General features: G+C 31.3%; 3 protein-coding genes across 3 annotated transcripts in view; 1 reads left to right on the top strand and 2 right to left on the bottom strand.

Annotated features, from left to right (window-relative positions):
* Positions 1–1,924, top strand: part of LOC100808621 (transmembrane protein 184C) — an 11,895-nt gene extending 9,971 nt beyond the window's left edge. The window contains exons 4-5 of the mRNA XM_003540032.4: positions 505–795; positions 1,458–1,924. Coding sequence (XP_003540080.1) covers positions 505–795; positions 1,458–1,658 — 492 coding nt within the window. The 3' untranslated portion in view covers positions 1,659–1,924. The remainder of the gene's footprint in view (positions 1–504; positions 796–1,457) is intronic.
* A 1,706-nt stretch (positions 1,925–3,630) lies between these two features.
* Positions 3,631–5,759, bottom strand: LOC100527638 (uncharacterized). Its single transcript, NM_001248366.2, has 2 exons — positions 5,522–5,759; positions 3,631–4,203 (listed from the first exon to the last, which is right to left on the bottom strand). The coding sequence occupies exons 1-2, from the start codon at positions 5,634–5,636 to the stop codon at positions 3,917–3,919; spliced, it is 402 nt and encodes a 133-aa protein (NP_001235295.1). The 5' UTR covers positions 5,637–5,759; the 3' UTR covers positions 3,631–3,916.
* An 8,048-nt stretch (positions 5,760–13,807) lies between these two features.
* On the bottom strand, positions 13,808–16,602 carry LOC100808093 (uncharacterized). Its single transcript, XM_003540031.5, has 4 exons — positions 16,393–16,602; positions 14,818–15,051; positions 14,645–14,721; positions 13,808–14,410 (listed from the first exon to the last, which is right to left on the bottom strand). The coding sequence occupies exons 2-3, from the start codon at positions 14,992–14,994 to the stop codon at positions 14,665–14,667; spliced, it is 234 nt and encodes a 77-aa protein (XP_003540079.1). The 5' UTR covers positions 14,995–15,051; positions 16,393–16,602; the 3' UTR covers positions 13,808–14,410; positions 14,645–14,664.
* Positions 16,603–18,939: the final 2,337 nt, after the last annotated feature.

Here is an 18,939-nt window from a genome sequence, read left to right as displayed (position 1 = left end):
AGGACCCCAAATTGATGTTCCCTTCAGTGGCAACAACTTGGTTTTGTACACACACACAAGATGACTGTAAAGGGGCATAAGGGTTTCATAGAACAATAATGAATATGTTTATTTTAGTGAAAACATTATTTGTAGTAAATCAATAAATTAAATAGCCTGCCGGTTTTCTTCCCTTTTTTCTCATAAAAAAATCTAACTCAAGGTATTATAAACCTACAGGTTAGTTTACATGTTCTCCATTATAAGCCATCACTTTGAAAAAAAACTCAGTTACTTTTTTTTTTGGCCAAATGAAAGAGGGTTCTAGTTACATGGTCTTGCAGGGGATCTTATGCAGAAAGTTGCATGTCCTTCATAAGATGCATAGGATCACCAGCAATTCATGGAATAATACACTTGATTCATCAATTAAGTTGATTACGCTAAACATTGTATTGTGCTTACTTCCCTGAAAATTTCTACTTATAAATGTAAAGTTTAACTCATGATTGCCACAATCTGCAGCCTCACACTACTCGTCTGGACCATAAAACACTGAAGCTTCTCAAAAACTGGACTTGGCAATTTGTTGTGATACGTCCAGTGTGCTCAATCTTGATGATAACTCTACAGTATCTTGATGTTTATCCCACTTGGGTCAGCTGGATAAACACAGTCATTCTGAACATTTCAGTGTCACTGGCATTGTATTCTCTTGTTGTTTTCTACCATGTGTTTTCTAAAGAGCTGGAGCCACATAAGCCTCTTGCCAAGTTTTTATGCATAAAAGGGATTGTCTTTTTCTGCTTTTGGCAGGTATATTCGTATGCTTTACCTTGATTAATAGACATTATATAAGAATTTGCTTCTGTAGAATTTGGATGGTGCTATTAGAAGTCATTTTTTCAGATGAAATACTGAATTTTGGTTTGGATTTTCAATTTGCCAACCACTGATAGTCTTTAGTCACAGCATGCTACTTTTAGTTAACTTTTTAGGTTATTTAAATTGAGGGATTTTTATTTAGGCTAAGGAAAACATTTAACTTATCCAAGATTATGAACACCACACACGCACTATAGTGGAACTAAGGTTATTGGATTGGTGGGAGAAGATGGAACAGAGGGAAATGAAATAAAATGGTTTTATGTTTCATTATTTGGATGGTAAAATGAGAATTGAGCCTATTTAATCCTATTCCGTTTTCTCTTCATTTTTCTGTCTCCAATTTGGGAGGAATGAGATGGAATGGAAAGTTGGAAATTTTGTTCCTTTCCATCATAACATATCCAAACATTAAAATTAAGGTTGTAGTCCATTATGTTTCATTATACTTCATTCCATTTTAATCCATTCCATCCCATGGCTTTCTGTCAATCCAACCATGGCCCTTTTGCTTTTTGTTAGTTACACAAGATTGTATTAGTTTAATACTGATGTTATATTAGTTTAACAACTAACTTTATTCAATTATACAGGGAATTGTGCTTGATCTCCTGGCAGCACTAGGAATAATCCGATCCCGTTATTCCTGGCTAGCTGTGGAACGCATTGAGGAAGGCTACCAAAACCTTTTGGTTTGTGTTGAAATGGTTTTCTTCTCAATATATCAGCAATATGCATACAGTGCTGCTCCATACAAAGTTAACAGTGCACCTTCAGATAAAAAGTCAAAGTGATTCCAGGACATGGATTACTTGGCTGTTAAAGAACATCAATGTATGTACTTTCAATATGAGTGTTGCTTCTCTCCCACTTCTCTTCCATGAGACAATTAGTAAACAAATGTGTGGCAGAGTCTTTTGAATAAGATCCAGATACATTGATGCCTATTCTAATGATCTAGAAAGTTTTGTCCAACATTTCTGCTTGGATTTTCTGCTTTAATTATTTGTATTTGTCTTGACTCATTGCAGACCTAATTACATTTGTGGTCTTACACCAACAGAAACCCTAAACCCCGAGTTACAAGCTATTTACTATTACATACATGATTACAACCTTTTTTCGTGTGCTTCATAACCTCTTTCAACTTGCAATTGCAACAGTCATTGATTGGAAATTCTACCGTTAAAATTGTGGTAAAATACATGGATATATACAATAAATTTTGCAGTTGTTAAAGTTTTGATTATTAATTTTCTAGTGAATGACTATCACCAACTTTACCTTCTTAGGTATGTAATATTTAGAACAGTCAAACCAAAAAGATATTATGTCGATATCCATTTTTTCTTCAGTTAAAAAATAAAAGAAGAAAGAGATCGATGATCTTGTTTGGGACTTTAATGGAAAACTTCTTGCATGGTGTTTTCATGTGTTTGATTTTTCGTTCAATGACCCTAAACGTCGGTTCATTTCAAAGTTTTCTCTCACATACATTTCTATTCAACACGCCACCAATAAATCAAACACACTAAATCGTAGAGTGAACCAAAACATCCCCCTTCTTTTTATATTTGAACTTTTTTGGCAACATTATCTTTCAACACTTATAATTGATATAGCATAATAAAAGTGTTAAATTAACACATTTTCATTCTTATTTTGTTAGTTTTGCAGATTAGTAGTATGAATTTGGCCCATTTCAAATGCTCTTCTCCTTTAACTTAATCCAAAAAAAAAAAAACTCTGGAATTTTGATAACATAAATCATAGTTACACGGAGCAAAACCCTCACACAACCTTCACAAAAGAACCGATTGGATTCACTAGCGTTTTAACTCTGTCCCTCTCTTTCCTCTTATGTGATGGTTTCCTTGCTTTCAAACAAGGTTTTGCTAAAATGTGAGGAATTTAAAATGGATTATTTGCTAATTGCTATGTGCTTGTACTTTTACATAGTATATTTCACATATTTATCATCTGTGGAATGTGCTTTCTTATGTTACCTTGCTCTGACAACCTTATTTTTTCACGGAAGTCAAATAATACGAATTAAATTTATTTGTTGAAATTACCGCTTATTTTAATAAAATAAGCAATTTTTTGTTTTTTCCAGTGTATATAAGTAAGTTTATTTAAACTTTAAAAAAGTAACTTTAAAATAAACATTTTTTATATAAATATTTTTTAAGAAGCAAACAAAATTTATTTTAATAAACATTTTTTAAGCAAGAAACAGTTTAGACAAACACACTAAAAAAATTAAAAATAAAATTACTTATTTTATTAAAATAAGTGTTTATTTCAAATAATAAGTTTAAACAAAATAACATTTTTGCTTAAAAAAAAGGAAAAAGAAGTAAATCCTATGTTTCTTAAAAAATGTTTATTTTAAGGTTATTCTTTTTAAGTTTACACAAACTCACCCTATGTCTTAAAAACTCGTTTAATTTAGACTGAGAAAACCCTCAAGTAATGATTTAATTTAGTTCAGCTGATCAAATAAAAGATTAAGAAATCAATAAACACAAGGTTTCCTGAAAATTGTGAGAATATCCCCATAACATTTACACTTCTTAGAAAAAAAATTTCACTCTTGATTCGTTAGTTGTTACCCTAATGGCAATAGTTAGCAAAAGCCAATAGAATAATGTTCATAACAAATGCATAGTTCATAATCTAACCAACACGTCCAGTTTTAAAACATAACTATGCCTCCAATTTTCTGTATTGCACAGAAATAAACAAAAAAAAATAAGTGGGGTTTGTAAATTGTAGTATATTCATTGGAAAAAAAAAATAGATGTTATTGAACATGTTACATACAAGACATGTTATAGGATATTATAGGACATGTTATAGGACCTAAGAAACTTAGTATACCTCAAGTGGTGACAGTACCCAGGCTCATACGGTCAAACCTCAAGCCCAGTTATTATCCCCCTTCCCATCTAACATGGTCAGAGGGGAGAATAGAAAAACAAAGCACATTTTATGTTGCACTATCTTATGGATGTGTAGAATCTCTAGTGTAGGTTTTGAAAATTCCATTCTATAGACGAGATCGAATGAATACCCTCCTTCCATTGCCCTGCACAAGATTGATTTCCTTAAAGCCGCCATCAGATTTGTTTGGCGGCTGTGATTCTTCAACACGTTTGATTGATGCTTCGTACTGCTGCTTTAGGTTATTCATGTCTTCCTTCACTTCCTCCATTTTTGTCTCAAAAGGGAGGTCATTTGCAACCTTTAAATCAGGGTGTTTCTTGGCCTTTAAAGGGGTTGGCAAGGGTATGTTTATTAATCCTTCTGGCACCATCTTATCTACCTGCTTCCTACCTGTAATAAATACAGCAATGATATTTGCATATGAAACATGTAGGGACTAAACTAAACAATGATGTAAAGTGTAGGAACTGGGTACTAAATTTTTAATTTAACAAATTTTTTTACCACTTAAGGAAACAAGAGAAACACTCTCCACTTTTTTCCTAAATAAAAATTGTAAGGATTTTGATGATTAATATACAGGCAAGGAGTTAAATGGAACCTAGAAAAGCAACATGCTTACAATATATGATATTACAGCCCCAAAGAGATATATTAATTGATATTGATGGTGTATGGTCAATGTAGCAGCAATATGTTAAGTATAAAGGATTATTAAGATGATCATCAAGGAAATAAATTAAAGCCCTCACTGAATACAGTAAATTCACCACAAATTCTTAATAAAGGCCTGTGTTGCAGAAGGAGATACAAAACTAATATTTGGATCAGTAAATATTTGTCTCTAAACCAAAAGAATAATGAAGAGAAATTGCAAATGGTTTTGACTCCCCCAAGATGACAGGTGATTATCGAGAGAATAAAGCAGACTTACATCTATTAATTAAAAAAAGAAACAAAAAAAGTTGAAAATGAGATCAAATCAAGTACATGTATAAAAACCGTAAAATTAATTACAGTTTCAACCATTAATTTTCTAATTAAGTATAAGTATACTTTATCCTCTACTCACACTTCTCTTCTCATCTTAGAAGAGCCAAATCCTAATTGATAAATTCATAAATCAATGGCTGTCTGATGAAATAGGATCATCAACAACAACAATAAAGGCTTATCTCACTAAATGAGATCGGCTACATGGATCACGGGATGGATCACACAACATCATTCCAGAGTTAAAAACCAAAGTTTTAGGATGAAATAGAATCAAGGATGTGAATTACAAGTAGTACAACACTGAATGATAAATGCATCATAAAACATGGGACAAGATACTCCCAAGTTGTCAGACCCAAACACTCAACAACTAATTTTTCACATGTAGATTCATTTCAATTTCTGCACACATGAAACATGAGTGGTTGGCTTAATATTTCATTTTTAGTCAATAATAATTACAAAAACTACTACCTTATCTTTTCATTTTCCTCAATGCTTTCAAAATTTCGAGATACAATTTCGAAAAAACGAATACAAGATGAAATTTGTACAATCACGCAAATAAGATCACACCACTTAATACAATAACAATAAATTGCCCAACGTTAGTAGTAGCAAGTCTTGAGAGAGCACTCAATTGATCACAAACTCAAAACAATTATGAAAAGAATTTAATTATTTTCCTAAAATTAGAGAGATAGGAAATGACCAGGGATGATTCTGCGTGAGCCGTCGATGGCGGAACCGACGGCGAACTTGACGAGGTCGACCAGTATTTGGCTAATCGTGTGACGGCGGGCCATATCGGTCACGGCGGCGGCCATGTCGTCGGCGGTGTCTTGCGATTCCGATGAGCTTCTTTCGGATTAACCGAAGTGTATGTGGTTATGTGTTCTGAGGGAGCAGCTTTCAATTTTATTATTTTTCAGTTAGATATTAGCATTTATGCATAGTTATCGAGTGCATGAGATCAGATATTTGTATGCTAAACGTCAAATCAAAATTGTATAGTTTATACTTTAAATTGAATTTTATCATTGGGTTAAAATTCACATCAATCCAAAATAAAAATTAATAATTTTTGGTTGCTTTGTGCTTAAAGTTATTAGTTTGGTTTAAATTGTGCTTTACGTTTCCAAAATTGAAGCAAAGCTTAATATTTATCTACTACTTTGTTATTATGTTATTTTATGTGTATATGATTTGATTCTTATAACATTTTAAAATATTATGTATACGAAATTTATGTAATATATATTATTTTTTTTCTTAAATGATTTTTTCTGGATGTGTTTGATTTAAAATTGATGAAAATTTAACAAATTTGTATTATAGAATATTTAGCGTGATAACAAGTTTTTGTAAATTGTCATTAGTAATCTTTTTAATATAATTTGATTTAAAAAATAACATAAAATATATGAATTTTAATAGAATAATATTTTAGTAAAAATTAAAAAAAATGATTCAAATCAAACAGCAAAGTAAAAGATTAGTTTGATTTTGATTTGAAAATAATTTCAAATTGAATCAAACCAAATTACATATACTTTTTATGTTTGGTTTGGAAAAAAACTGCACCAAGAACACACCCTCATATCTACAATACCTCATGCATATTACTCATTCAATTGAACTAAACTCCTTAACAAAAATTAAGATGATAAGATCTATTACTTAATTGTAAAAGAAAATACAAAATAGGCTGGTAAAAGAAAATAAAAAAATACACATAATTTAAAATAGTTTTATATTTTTATCTAATCACAAATAATATCATATGATAAATTTACTAATTTTTATAATAATTATTTTAAAATATATATCAACTTGGTTTTTAATTAATTAATTAATTAAATTTTTTTATAATATTAATGTATCAAACTAGAGGTCTCAAGTTTAAGTCCTAAATTTACATTGTGTTAAAAGTCCTAGATTTATATTGTGTTAAATAATTAGAAGAAAAATTTTATTGCATATAATAATCTTGCTCTAATAAGATTACCTACCATAAAAGAATATGTATATTCTTTACAAAAACTAATATTAGTGCATCACCATTCAACTTTGATTTTAAATTATATATTTTGGAGAAAAAATTTGAGTTGATAGACTTATACTATTATATACTATCGGGTGGAATTGTGCAGTGGCCAATAGCTAACTCCAAAATCATATTTTATGGGAATGGATAATTGTGAATTTTTAGATTAATTTATTAGGAATAAAAAAGTTATGTATATTTCTATTAATTGTTTTAATTATTTATTATATTATATAATTTAATAAATAATAACATGATATTTTTACTTTGATAAAAAAATTAAATTAAAAAAAGTAAGATTCTCACACCTCCCTGTTTTTGTGAAAAATTAATTAAAAATATTTAGGAAAAACATTTTTCCCATTTTTCCTTAAAAAATGTATATCAAAATATGCGAAACTAAATTTCCCAACATTTAATTCCCGAAAAAACAAAAAAGAAATCTCCTACCAAACTCTCCATTACAGTAGTTTGTACGTTAGCAGTTTGCAATTAAATGACGATTTGCATTGTCAATGTATGTATATTTATTATTTATTATTTATTGATAGTTTCTTATATGTTTGAGAATTCAAATAATGATAATACATTGTTTTAATAATCTTGCTAATCTATAGTCGTAAAATTTGTAGTATGCTCAATGCTTTTTTACCTTTTATTTAATTTATTTTACAATAATTATAGGTCGTTAAAGAAGATTTGTTAATTTTAAAAAATTAACAGTCAATCAATCATTACTGTTGACTAATTTAAAAAATTGTTTTATAGTCATTTTTGTTGTAACCACTATTATTTCCAGCCATATCATTCTGATTATCCAACTGCACTTTTGTTGTAACAACTATTATTTCGTGTGATATCATTCTGATTATCTAACAACACTTTTTGTTGTAACCACTGTTATTTCCTGCAACTATAACTGGAAATAGTATACTATGTAAAGGATAAATTATGCATTTAAAAAATATGGTCCTATTTCTCCTCCAAATCTTGTTTTTAATGGAGAGAAAGCAAATTTGTGAGATCTTATAATCATTTTTAACATTTCCTTCTTACTTCTTATTACTAATTACTAAATGTTCACATGGAAGAGCATTGAGGAATTGTAAAGACAGACCCAAGAGATCTTAAGAAATCCTAATATTTATAACTTAGTGTGACTAAAAGAAGTCACTCTTATTTATTTATTAAATGTGATTAGACTTAGAAGTTAGAGGCTCACTCATTCTAAATCTGGAAAATCCACAATTCCTCAAGCGTTAAGTCGTGAGTACTTGCTCGATCAAATGATCCTCAATTGATCCATGGACGCTTACTATGTTCGATTGATGTATACAATCCCTCACATGTGTAGTTTGAAAAGCATAAATACTCTATGTTGGCTTACCTGACCAACCAATCCACAATAAATAAGAGACATGATTAATATATCCACTTGACCACTTCACTTTTTTCTATCATATTTCTCTTCACTTAAAATGCATGAAAACAAATAAAGGAATAGAGATGCAATGCAGATCCTTTCAGTTTTAAAATGAACTACAAAATAGATTTTGATTCTTCAGTAAAATTTTAATAAGTGATTGGAAGAATATTACATCAATCAAAATGATAATTTTGTTTGCAATTTACGAAACATAATTAAATTTGTATATTTTTAAGTATATATGGCTAATTCTTGAATAGATTTTCTTTAAATGGGTTTGTTTTGGGGGGTCTGTTTTTCTGGGTGTTTCGCCAATACCAATGACGAAACACCCTATTTCGCCAATATCAGTAACGGCACAGAAGCATCCTGCCAGTACCATCAGCGACATAGCCTGTGTCAGCTTTTTTTTTTTTTTCAGCTGCATGTGATTTCGTCAGTCCCATCGGCGAAACACATGCATTTATTTCACATAGATTCTGATGGAGCAACTTACGAATTCGAGATACACAAAGTTAAAAAATTTATTTGGTGGAGAAAAGCTTAAAGTTTCTACATTTTCTATGTTTTTGACCAAGGCTTCAATCATCAGGTAATATAAGTTAAAATTTGATATTATTGCTACTCAACAATAATTTATTTAATAGTAAAATTTATATTTAATTTTTGTATTAGGTAAAAGTTTCTTTTAAGTTAAAAGCAGTTACATAGTTATTTTAGTTTCTTTTAAGTTAAAAGCATTCCTACAGGCCTTAGGATGGATATTTGGTATTAATATTATATTTATTTAAATATAATTGAATATGTTAATTTGTGATTATTAGCTCTGTAAACAATAATTTCTTTGCATGTATTTAAATTTATTTTGTATAATATATTTGTTGTGTCATTAATTTTTATATATATATATATATATATATATTTAATTTAATTTAATTTTTATAAATATGGGTATTTTTTATTAATATTATGTTTATTTAAATATAATTGAATATGTTAATTTGTGATTATTAGTTGTGTAAACAATAATTTCTCTGCAACGTGTTTTCTTGTGTTTTCTTGTGTTGCTTTTTAATTAAAAGTGAAACTTCATTTTCAAAATTAATGTTTATATTTAATATCAAATTATTATGTTAATTAATGAGATAAAACATTTAATTAAGAGTCTCACATAAATTATCTTATTTTGTTATGAATGTGCATTTTTTAGTAGTTTGGTGACTTATTATTATTATTAAAAGTAATTCATAGATACATAAAAATATCTTTCTTACTACAACGTGTTTTCTTCTATTGCTTTTTAATGAAAAGTGAAACTTGATTTTCAAAATTAATGTATATATTTAATATAAAATTATTATGTTAATTAATGAGATAGAACATTTAATTAAGAGTTTAATTTTCATATAAATTATCTTATTTATTATAAATGATCAAACTAACTAACAAAATTTATATTTCAAAAAAAGCTGAAAACCAACTTCAAATGGAAGGGGAGAGCCATGGTGGAAATGGAAGGGGCATGCAACGTGCCTGGCATGCATGGAGGCGTGGAAAAAAATAAGGAGAAAAGAAAAGAGGACACCCATGGTGCATGCATGGTATGCATGCATGTATGGAAATGAAAGGGAGTGTGTTTCGTCAATGGTACTGACGAAACACACTGGATGCGTGAACTACAGCTACAACTGTGTCGCTGGTGGTACTGGAGAAATATCCTTTGATGTCGTTGCGCGTCCTGGTAAATAGGGTGTTTCGTCACTGCCAATGGCGAAACACCCTTAAAAATTGATCCCCCAAAGAATTTCTTAACAAACAGACCCCTTTAGGAAAAAAGTTTGTAAAAGTAACCTTTTATATCATTTTACCGTTTTTGGGTGCTCATATGTACTTTATTGCAGTCACATACCAGCACCTTGTTTTTGTATTGTTGCTTTGGTTTGATCACTTCTTGTGGTGATCATGCCAATTTTTTGAGGCAATATATTGATTTGGCCCTTTAATCCTGCCTAGGGTAGCTTTGCTATTCTTAGTCGGTCCCAAGCCCGGATAAAAGGAGAGGGTTGTGTTAGGCTTTCGACAACCAACGTTAAACTTTGTCGAATCTCTATGACATGGATCAATTACGTAATAATGTGAATGCTAGGTCGTTGCCCGGAAGCAACGCGCTGTATGGCTCGAGTACAGTGTCAAAAGAGCAAGGGCCGCTGCATCGCCGCCCGGATGTAGTGAAAAGTAAGCAAGGGTTCCCACATTTTCGTGAACGGGTGTGGGTAAAGAAGTTAGTTCATGACAGGAGGATTCGCTTTGGTACATGGAATATAGGCACACTTACTGGAAAATCTATGGAAATAGTGGATGTTATGGTGAGGAGGAAGATCAATTTTATGTGCCTACAAGAAACTAAGTGGACAGGTGAAAAAGCGAAAGAATTAGACAACTCGGAATTTAAGCTGTGGTATACGGGAAAAATCAGATCAAGAAATGGGGTAGGGATTATTGTGGACAAGGAGTGGAAGAAGGATGTCGTGGATGTAAGAAGAGTAGGAGATCGTATCATAGTCTTAAAATTGGTAGTGGGACAGGACACCTTTAATGTTATTAGTGGGTACGCACCTCAGGTTGGGTTAGCAGAACACTTTAAGGTAAAATTTTGGGAGGATCTAGAAGGGGTACTTCAGGATATACCCCAAGGAGAGAAAGTTTTCCTAGGAGGGGATCTCAATGGACATGTAGGTAGCGTGGCTAGAGGTTTTGAGGGGGTGCATGGGGGTTTTGGCCTAGGGGAAATGAATGGGGAGGGTAAATCCATCTTGGAATTTTCGGAGGCTTTGGATCTTTCTATAGCCAATACATGGTTTAAGAAAAGAGAGGAACATCTTATCACTTACAAAAGTGGAGGGACATGTTCTCAGATAGATTTCTTCCTTATCAGGAAGTCTGATAGGAAGTATTGCTTGAACTGTAAAGTTATCCCGGGAGAGAGCTTGACTACCCAACATAGAGTTTTGGTTATGGATGTAAGAATTAGAGATAGGGCAAAGAGAAGAAGTCCTATGGTAGCACCAAGGATCAAATGGTGGCACTTGAAGGGTGAGAAACAAGGAATCTTCCAACAAAAGATATGGGAGGGTTGGTGTGGACAATCACAAGGAAGTGCAAATGATATGTGGAACAAGATGTCCCAAGAGATTATTAAAGTGGCTAAAGAGACGTTGGGTGAATCTAGAGGTTTTGGACCTAGGGGTAAAGAATCGTGGTGGTGGAATGAAAATGTTCAGAGCAAAGTTAGAGTAAAAAAGGAGTGTTTCAAGGAGTGGTCTAGGTGTAGAAATTCTGAAACTTGGGATAAGTATAAGATAGCTAGAAATGAAACCAAAAGGCGGTGAGTGAGGCAAGAACCCAAGCTTTTGACGGACTATACCAAGCTCTAGGAACCAGGGACGGAGAAAGATCTATATATAGGCTTGCTAAGGGTAGAGAGAGGAAGACTAGAGATTTGGATCAAGTAAAGTGTGTTAAGGATGAAGAAGGCAAAGTCTTAGTGCATGAAAAAGATATCAAGGAAAGGTGGAAGGCGTATTTCCACAACTTATTTAATGATGGATATGGATATGACTCTAGCAGTCTAGACACAAGAGAAGAGGACCGGAACTATAAGTACTATCGTCGGATTCAGAAACAGGAAGTAAAGGAAGCGTTGAAAAGAATGAGTAATGGTAAGGCGGTGGGGCCAGACAACATACCTATTGAAGTGTGGAAAACTCTTGGAGATAGAGGTCTTGAGTGGCTCACCGAACTCTTTAACGAAATTATGAGGTCAAAACGCATGCCGGAGGAATGGAGGAGAAGCACGTTAGTGCCAATCTATAAGAACAAGGGGATATACAAAATTGTGCAAATTATAGGGGAATCAAGCTCATGAGTCATACCATGAAATTATGGGAAAGAGTGATCGAACGGAGATTAAGAAGGAGACTCAAGTTACTGAGAATCAATTTGGTTTCATGCCGGGAAGGTCGACCATGGAAGCGATTTATTTATTACGGCGGGTGATGGAGCAATATCGCATGGCCCAACAAGACTTGCCCTTGATTTTTATTGACTTGGAGAAAGCGTATGATAGAGTGCCTAAAGAGATTTTGTGGAAAGCTCTAGAGAAAAAGGGGTTAAGGTTGCATATATTCGAGCTATCCAAGATATGTATGATAGGGTATCGACTAGTGTTAGGACACAGGGTGGAGAGTCAGACGATTTTCCCATCACAATTGGTTTACATCAAGGGTCAACCCTTAGCCCCTACCTTTTTACCTTAATTCTGGATGTCCTCACGGAACAAATCCAAGAGATAGCGCCGAGATGCATGCTTTTTGCAGATGACATAGTCCTCCTTGGAGAGTCGAGGGAGGAGTTGAATGAGAGGTTGGAAACTTGGAGACAAGCTCTAGAAACACATGGCTTTCGCCTAAGCAGAAGCAAATCGGAGTATATGGAATGTAAGTTCAACAAAAGAAGGAGGGTTTCTAACTCAGAGGTGAAAATAGGAGACCATATTATCCCTCAAGTCACACGGTTTAAATATCTTGGGTCTGTAATATAGGATGATGGGGAAATTGAAGGGGATGTGAATCATCGCATTCAAGCAGGATGGATGAAATGGAGAAAAGCATCGGGGGTGTTATGTGATGCAAAGGTACCGATCAAGCTAAAGGGAAAGTTTTATTGGACTGCGATAAGACTGGCGATTTTGTACGGAACAGAATGTTGGGCGGTCAAGAGCCAACATGAGAATAAAGTAGGTGTAGCGGAGATGAGGATGTTGCGGTGGATGTGTGGTAAGACTCGACAGGATAAAATTAGAAACGAAGCTATTAGAGAGAGGGTTGGAGTAGCGCCTATTGTAGAGAAGATGGTGGAAAATAGACTTAGGTGGTTTGGGCATGTAGAGAGAAGACCGGTAGACTCTGTAGTGAGGAGAGTAGACCAGATGGAGAGAAGACAAACAATTCGAGGCAGAGGAAGACCCAAAAAGACTATAAGAGAGGTTATAAAAAAGGATCTCGAACTTAATGATTTGGATAGAAGTATGGTACTTGATAGAACATTATGGCGGAAGTTGATCCATGTAGTCGACCCCACCTAGTGGGATAAGGCGTTGTTGTTGTTGTTGTATATTGATTTGTCCTTTTCAAAAATAAAATTGTATATTTTTTAGAAAATGCCATTGTTTTAAACTTCAATGCATAACGTTTAAATTTAAAGAAATTGTCAAATAAAATCTCAAAATTTGACATTTTTTTCAAAAATAAATTAAACCAATCTCGCACTAAATACGTATCATAGTATCTATATGAACCTGCATTGCAAAGCCACATTAAGAAGTCATGCCTTGGAAGTTACAATATGTAGCATATGATTAGACGAGCATATCCCTCGCCTCTAATGCAAACCCCCAGGCCACAACCCCTCCTCCCAAAAAAAATAAAAAAATAAAAAATCATACTAGCTTACACTTAAATGAAACATTTAAGAGCTTTAAAAATAATAATTTTAATAAAACACTAAATGCAGTTATATACAAATGAGCTCGCCATTATTTTATCAACAGTTGGAATATATAAGAACTCCAACAAATGCGTTGTCTGTAGCCAAAGAAACTAATGTGGTCTTCATTCTACAATATTACATAATAATGAGAAGTGTATCCCCCATAATTTTGTTGTAGTAACTCAAGAAATCCTAAGACATTGACATTATATTGTGTTTCTGGTTCAGTATATTTTTTTCCAGGTCATTTCCAGAGCCATTACAGAGTGTGTCAAAAACAACATAGATGTTCCACGACCGGATTATGAAAGAAAGTTCCTCGATGGCATGATCCATGAATGAAACGAAGGAAAGAAGGGGGCAGTGGCAGCAAGGTTTCAACTTGCAACATGATGTATTACTATTATATCAAAAGTAGCCAAAGAAGGGTACAGACATTGCTGCTTAAGCTCAGCCAAGTTATGAGTAAAGCCTTGACTCTGACCAATATCGTATTGCTAAATGCCAATACATACAAACTGTAAACAAGCCTTGTTCTTTATCTTTTGGCCTTCAAGATGCAGATCCACTAATGTCAGGGGCTGTATGAAAAATAAAAAGACACCAGGATCAGCTGGTTTTGTAACTTTAAAAGTACCCAAAATAAATTAATGTCATTTAAAAAAAAAAAAAGCTGCAATGATGACAGTCACGAGAGTCACGAGCAACATCTAAAACCAAATTGCCAAAATAACATGCATGTAGACCTCATATGCACAAACACAAACAACATTGCAAATAGTTATAAACCTACTATTGATTCCCCAAGAACTTACCATGGCCAGCAATACTACTTTCACAAAGAAAGCCCGGCAAAAAGCAACTCCAACTCCTGCTCTCGGGATACAGTTCTCTGACATAACAGCATAAAAGAAAAATACAATTAATCACTTGAAAATTAGCATATGACTAAAAAAAACCTATGGCTGATGAACAAAGAATGGTCTACCTGAACTGACATGAGTTGCAAAATTTTATTAAGAACCTTCAGACGATGTGTAACATATGAACTGTTTGCAGGCAATTGGTTCATTCTCTTAATTTCTTCATGAACAGAAGCCTGTTTTTCCTCACACCACACCTGTTTCGGTGGTTCAGGCTGACTAATATCTCCAGTCTCCATCATTTGATCTAGGGTATCGCAACCCTTTAAATGATCAAAGGAATCCACTTTTTCACTGAACTGAGCAAACATCAACAAAACAAATACTCAGACACCAAGACTACACCAAAGAAACATAGAATTAGAAAGATTCTAGAGACAAAGATAACCCCATCAATTACAACATAGTAACATACAAGCATATGATAAACTCTGGACAATGGTGATAAATCTAGTACTCCAACCATAGTCACCAAGGTTACAAACACCAACCAAATATGTTTTCCTAAAGTGGTTTCCCTGTTTAAATGCAAGCTCATGGTGTTAATTGGCCCAAGAACTGTCAATCAAAAGCTTCTAGTCCTCCACAAAGCAAATACAATCAAAAGAGAAAAACTGACAAGGTTGAAACAACATGAATAGTTTAGCAGCCAAATATAACCAAGGATCATTTCTAGACCACTGACCTAGAAAGCTTGAACACAACTTGACACAGATATGACAAGACACAAACATGGGGATATGCAAATTTAAAATATCTTAAGATATGCCACGGCCATAATAAAATGTATAGGATTAATGTAAAATTCACATAAAATACAAGCTTGAATCTAGACATGCTTGATGTATGAGTTATTGTGAAAATAGAAAAATGTTACAATTTATCTGATTGTTGTAATATTCCCATTTGTATTGGTATAAATGTTTAAAAAATAAAGGTCAAACAAACACCTAACAGTATTAGTGAGAGTTATTGTAAAATGTAGTGTCAAACTTAAATATGCATCCACAGCTGTTATTTTGAAGTGTATGTGCTTCCTTTGCATTGATCATCACAAGGAACGAAAAAAGATTATTTGATTAACAACACCATCCTTCTCTTAATCATTTTTTAAAAGAAAACAGAGGAACAACTACTACCACAACAGAATATCAATATCACAGAGAGCAAGTTTCCAACAGATCAACAGGACAACATGGATAAGTAAATTTTCAAATTGATTTCAATATTACATAAAAGATCATAACAGTACAAAATTCTCCAGTGTAGTATTTAGTATACAACGGCTAAATAAAATCAAATTCTACACAATACAATATCTTGTATTACTTTAATCCACAACAAAAAAACTTAATTAAGCTTATTCAATTAGTGCAAAAGGTATTCAACTATTTTCTTTTTAAAATGACAATACATGATTCAACGATAGCGTACAAATACACACAAAGTGAATCAAAATTAAATCCTAAACTTATTTCCCTTCGAAGAATCGAATATGGTCTTCTGCTTTATTTTTCTTCATTTTCTACCTTAAACATATTAACAATTAAACAGATGATATAACGAAGACAATATTAAAATAGAAGTAAAAAAGGAATTGGAACCCTAGCATTCTAGCAAGAAAGTAAAGAAGAACTTACGAGGAGAAACAGAGAAGAAGAACGATCCTTTCAAAACTGCACCGTTTTGGAACAAGACGAATGCGTTCTGTTCAGGTTAACGACAACGTCGAGTTGCAAAGAGTGACGACGCAACAGCAAAATAAAAAGATGGAGAGTATAAAAATGGTTCTAGCAAGACAGGTTCTGACCACCAAACTGTATATTTAGAGCCTGTTTCGAGGTCAGAAAAGGAGGACTATTTTATTATAATATGTTATTTGTTGGTTACATTATATCTTATCCTATTGCTCTGGAATATTTATCAACCTACTCAATCCAATAAAAATTGAAACATTGCCTCTGAATGAAAAATCTTACACACCCCACAACGACACCGTTTTGACATTCATAATCCATCCGATCTAATTTAAACTTAACTTCAACATATCTATATATTTTTATTCATAATTTAATAATATTATTCATGTTTATATTTTTATTTCTTATATGCTTATACAAATTATGATATAACTTATACCTATATAAAAATACATTTAATTAAGAATTATTTTTAATTAATTATTTGAGTTAAGATACATAAATATAATTATATAATGATATATAAATAAAATATTTAATATTTTAAATTAATTTTATTATATATCTTATCATTATTTAATATTTTCTTATAAAAATAAAGGTAGAATTAAAATTGAAAACTAATCCATTCCAAACTCCATCAAATTAGATAAGATTAAAGTTTTAAACAAAATCAATTATATAATAAATTAAAAAAATCAAAATAATAGGATTAGATAATTTTTCTTTTAAAATCGATATCTCTACTTTACTATATTTCTTATCCAGAGAAAAACACCGGATTAGGGTCAACAAGCTATCTCCCCCCTCTCCCTCATAAAATATATGCATAATACTTATTAATTAGCATATTATATATACTATATCTGATACGTTAATTTTGAGACAGAAATTTAAATTATTTTATTAATTGAAAATAACAAATTAAATAAATAATTGTTATTAAAAATATTTTTATAGGAAAATATTTGACTAATTTAAAAAACTTATATAAATTTTTTTTATAATTATAAGAAAATTAATTGCATAAAAAAAATATAATTTTTTATAATTTAATTAAATTATATTTTATAAGTTTCATAATTTATAAAAAAAGTTGATGTTTAGAAAATTATATATAATTTTAATAAAATGATAATTTTTCCATTGAACATAATTCATATGATATCTTATTGTCATTGGTGTGCACCAACTAGTAAATATAATTAAAACTTATCATGATTTTATCTTATTTCATTGTTATTCTTTCTGCATATCATATTTTGTCTTATCTTAATCTGATCACCAAACGAGCTCTTAACATTTATAGTTGTTAATTAAAAATTTAACGGTTAAAATTATAATAAAAATATAAAATCATTAAATAAATTTTAAAATTAGTTATAATGTTAGTTGCTAAATTTTTAATCAATAATTATAAATAAATTCTATTTTTTAAAATGCATTTTTCTTTGTTTTTAAGTAGTTCAAATTTATGAAAATAATAGCATGAAGATAACGGACTCGAAGTTGAAAGTTGAAAATAAGGTGGATCTCACTAATAATTTGATTTTGTAAATTTAATTTGAACTGAATAGGTATATTTTAAATAAATTAATTTATTTTAAAATATTTTTATTTTAAAAATATTATTTTAACTTCATAAATTTTAGTAAGAAAATCCTCTTCGGTGCGAAAGTTTATAGAATGATAGTTACATTTGAACTTCGGCATATTGAATTTATTATATTAATTTATATAATATATATTACCTAATATAGAAAATGGAGTAAATTCATCATGTAATATATAAAATTGAAAGATTAAGTCACTCTCAAATAACATATTAATTTAATATCTAGATGTGTAGGGAATGTAGATCAGTTGATTGGGGGAGATGATGCATTATTGTAAATTTATTGATATTGTGTTTGATTCTCATAAACAAAAAAATTTAATATCTAGTTGTGAATTTGAAAATTAATTGATTTAAAGTAAAAGTAATTCAGACTTGAAAACAAAATTTTATCATAAGAAAATTAAAAGAAATTAAATATAGAGTAAAAACATAAAAAAGTATTTGTTATGATAAAATCATGTATTTTAAAAGGAAATATTGTATTATACTACATTGCCAATACTCTGCTGCATTGCATAAAAATTGAAATATAATTAATATTTTTATAGTATGTTTGTAAAAAATAGTATGTGATTATTTAAATAGACTTTGGGAAAATCAAAAAGTGGTTGGTTTTAGGGGTGGTGATGAGTTCAAGTCTTTTAAACAAAGTAGTTATGGATTCAAAATTGTATATGAAGAAAGAAAAACTGATTAGGAGACAATCTATAGAAGAAAATTAATCAAGGTGAATATCCGCTAATATCTTTTATAATGACAAATGTAAGAGAGAGAGAAAAAAAATTTAGAAAGGAGAGAACTCAAACGGATTCAGCTTCTTTTACTAGCTATGATTAAATAATTTAGTTGAATGATTAGAGTGGGGTCTA

The sequence above is a fragment of the Glycine max genome, chromosome 12, assembly GCF_000004515.6.
Source record: "Glycine max cultivar Williams 82 chromosome 12, Glycine_max_v4.0, whole genome shotgun sequence".
Taxonomy (NCBI): Eukaryota; Viridiplantae; Streptophyta; class Magnoliopsida; order Fabales; family Fabaceae; genus Glycine; species Glycine max.
This window is presented reverse-complemented; position numbering and strand designations above follow the sequence as displayed.